At 66.8% G+C, this 2,977-nt stretch overlaps 1 protein-coding gene across 2 annotated transcripts; it reads right to left on the bottom strand.

Moving 5' to 3' along the window:
• Nucleotides 1-584: 584 nt before the first annotated feature.
• Nucleotides 585-2,614, bottom strand: F2RL3 (F2R like thrombin or trypsin receptor 3). Of its 2 annotated transcripts, none has more exons than XM_087443636.1 (2): nucleotides 2,416-2,614; nucleotides 585-2,134 (listed from the first exon to the last, which is right to left on the bottom strand). In XM_087443636.1, exons 1-2 carry the CDS (start codon nucleotides 2,516-2,518, stop codon nucleotides 1,065-1,067), a joined length of 1,173 nt encoding a protein of 390 aa, XP_087299762.1. In that variant the 5' UTR covers nucleotides 2,519-2,614; the 3' UTR covers nucleotides 585-1,064. The 2 variants fall into 2 exon arrangements, with proteins under 2 accessions (XP_087299762.1, XP_087299761.1); XM_087443635.1 differs by having other exon boundaries at nucleotides 2,410-2,614.
• Nucleotides 2,615-2,977: the final 363 nt, after the last annotated feature.

Here is a 2,977-nt window from a genome sequence, read left to right on the forward strand (position 1 = left end):
CTTCCCCATGTGGTGCCGCCTGACTCGTTCAGAGCAGGCTGCAGGCGGCTGGGGCTGGGGGTCGCAAGGCTGCACCCCCGACCCTGGGTGCACTATCCAGCCTCTTGTTGCCCACCCTCCTGGTCCGCGGGGATGTTAATTCAAGTGAGAAAAGGAGTCAGACCACAGGTTTGGGGGCGGAGGTGATGTCTTGCAGCCAGGGGGACAGTAGGAGGCTGAGCCCCGTGGCTCCCAGCAATGCGTTGCAGCAGGCACTGGAGCGCAGAGTGGGGGTCTCCACTGTGGCTGCTCAGGAGATGTCCCGAACCCTGGAGCCCAGCCCAAAGCTGTCATCTGGACTTCTGGGAGCGAGGACCACGAACCAGGCCCCAGGCTGTCTGGGCCACATGGAACCAGCATCAGGCGCTTGGGGGTGGGGGCTGGAGCATCCCCCTGGGGGAATCCTGTGGCGGGTCTAGGGCAGTATCAGCCTCACCTTGTCCCCTCTTGGACATGAGGGAGCTGGTCAACTGCAGCGTCACGGGCTCCGGCCCAAGGCAGGGCTGGGGGAGCCTCCGTCCGCCTGCCTCCAGTTGGCCGGGCCTGGGAATCTGCTTGTTTAACCCTTGTCTTCGTCTGCTGGGGCTGCCGTAACCAAGTACCACATACAGGGGCTTAACACAACAGAAATTTATTGTCTCACAGTTCTGGAGGCCAGAAATCCAGATCAAGTTATGGGCAGGGTTGGCTCCTTCTGAAGGCCCTGAGGGGAAGTCCGTCCAGGCCTCGCTCCTGGCTCCTGGGGGCTGTTGGTGGTCTGTGGGGTTCCTTGGCTTGTGGTACCTGACTTGATCTCTGTCTTCATGTGTGTGTCTCGGTGTCCTCTTCTTATAAGGACACCAGTCATAGCGGATTTAGGGGCCCACCCTCCTCCAGTGTGACCTCGTCTTAACTAATAGTACCTGCAAAGACCGTATTTCCAAGCAAGCTCACATTCGGAGGTCCCCGGTGGACATGAATTGGGAGGGGACCCTATCCAACCCAGCACGATTCCCTCCCCGTTTGCTCCCCCTTCTAAGGGGCCATCACACGAGCGAGGAGGACCGGGTGCCCGTCCCCGGGCCGCCCCTCTCCTTGGAGGCTGTCGCGGGCCCTGGCGCTCGGCGGAGCAGCCCCTGCCGCACCTTGTCCCTGAACTCTGCCGACACGTAGTAGTAGATGAAGGGGTCCACGCAGCTGTTGAGGGTGCTGAGAGCCAGGCTGGGCATGTAGGCGGCGTACAGGTCCCCCCAGGCCTCGGGGCCCGGGTCCGAGTAGTGCAGCAGCAGCAGCACGTTGCTGGGCGCGAAGAAGGCCACGGCCGAGGCCAGCACCAGCGCGGTCAGCCTCAGCGCGTGGCCGTAGCGCCGGCCCCCGGTGGCCAGCGTGTGCAGGGTGGCCCCGTAGCTCAGCAGCATGGCCGTCAGGGGCAGGAAGCAGCCGAGCACCGCTAGGCAGATGAAGGCGGGCCGCCAGTAGGAGGCCTGGGCGCCGACGGGCAGTGCGTCGTGGCAGAGCACGTGGCCCGAGTGCAACAGCCGGAAGGTCTGCTGCTGCAGTGCCAGGGGCAGTGCCAGGCTGGCCGCCACCAGCCAGGCTGCCGCGCAGAGCCCGGTGGCCAGGCCCCGGCCTCGCAGGGCGCGGGCCCGCAGCGGGTGCACGACGGCCAGGTAGCGGTCCAGGCTGACGGCGGCCAGCAGCAGCACGGAGCCGTACATGTGGCCGTAGAGCGCTGCCGTGGCCAGGCGGCAGGCGGCCTCGCCGAAGGGCCAGCGCTGGCCGCGCAGGTAGTAGGCGACACGAGGCGGCAGCACTAGGCCCAGCAGCAGGTCAGCAGCCGCCAGGTTCATCAGCAGCACGGTGGAGGGCAGCCGAGGCACCCGGGTGGCCAGCACCCACAGCGCCAGCCCGTTGGCGGGCAGCCCCACCGCCAGGGCCAGCACGTAGAGTGTGGGCACCAATCGTGTGGGCACCCAGCCCAGCAGCAGCGCCCGAGAGCTGTCCGGGAGTTCCAGAGTGTCGCTGTCGTTGGCGCAGGGCTGGCCGGGGAAGCTGCGAGGGTGGGGCAGGTGAGGGGTCGCCGCCTGGGGCTTCATCCAGGGCCCCACTGTGCCATCTGGGGGATGGAGGGGGTGGAAGTGCTCAGAGCCCAGGAGTACCCACCGCCCTCAGCCGGTCCCTCCAGGTGGGTGGTGGCGCCCCTGAGGGGCTGCAGTCCCGCCCCAGCTGTCAGGAGCCCCCCCCCCCCAGTTGGTGGGGCAGAGCTGGACATGGATGCCCCCAGCTCCGTGGGCTCAGGTCTGGGCTGGAGGGCCCCTCAGTTCCCTGTCTCACCCTCACCAGCTCTGGGCACCCCCACCCCGTCCCAAAGCAGGGCCTGAGGTCACTCACCATCACTTTCCCCCACACTCCCGCCCTCATCGTAGATATTGGGGGTCTGGGTGTCATTGTCCAGGCTGAGCCCCAACGCCAGGGGCCACAGCAGCAGGAGCGCCCGCATGCCGCCTGGGCTAGGCGCCAGCTGCTCTAGGCTGCGGCCGGCTGACCTCGGGCTTCCTGCCTGGTTGGACCCCCCCCACCCCCAGCTTCCTGAGTGCCGGTGGAGGAGTGGACAAGGCCTGGTGAGATAAACCAGCTGCTGTCCCCAGCGAGCCTATGGGAGGCCTGGCGGCTGGGATCCCTCAGGCTGGAGGAGTGCCTCATGGGTCCAAGCGCTGGGCCAGCCAGACCAGGTATGAGGTCCCAGGCTGCAGCCCCTTCCACCAGCCCCTGTCCAGTCCAGGAAGCCTCTGTGGGCCGAGTGGTCGCTTCCCACTGGCCAGTCACATCTGCAGCCCCCATTCTCATGACAGCCTGGCCTCCAGGTCCCGCCTCTCTGGGGCTCACAGCCCCTCCTGAAGCCTCTGCCCATCTCCTTTCTGGCGGGCAGGACGAGAACCCTGCCACCCCAGGTCAGAGG

Source organism: Ceratotherium simum, chromosome 18 (assembly GCF_057802395.1).
Source record: "Ceratotherium simum simum isolate JZ-2026a chromosome 18, ASM5780239v1, whole genome shotgun sequence".
Taxonomy (NCBI): domain Eukaryota; kingdom Metazoa; phylum Chordata; class Mammalia; order Perissodactyla; family Rhinocerotidae; genus Ceratotherium; species Ceratotherium simum.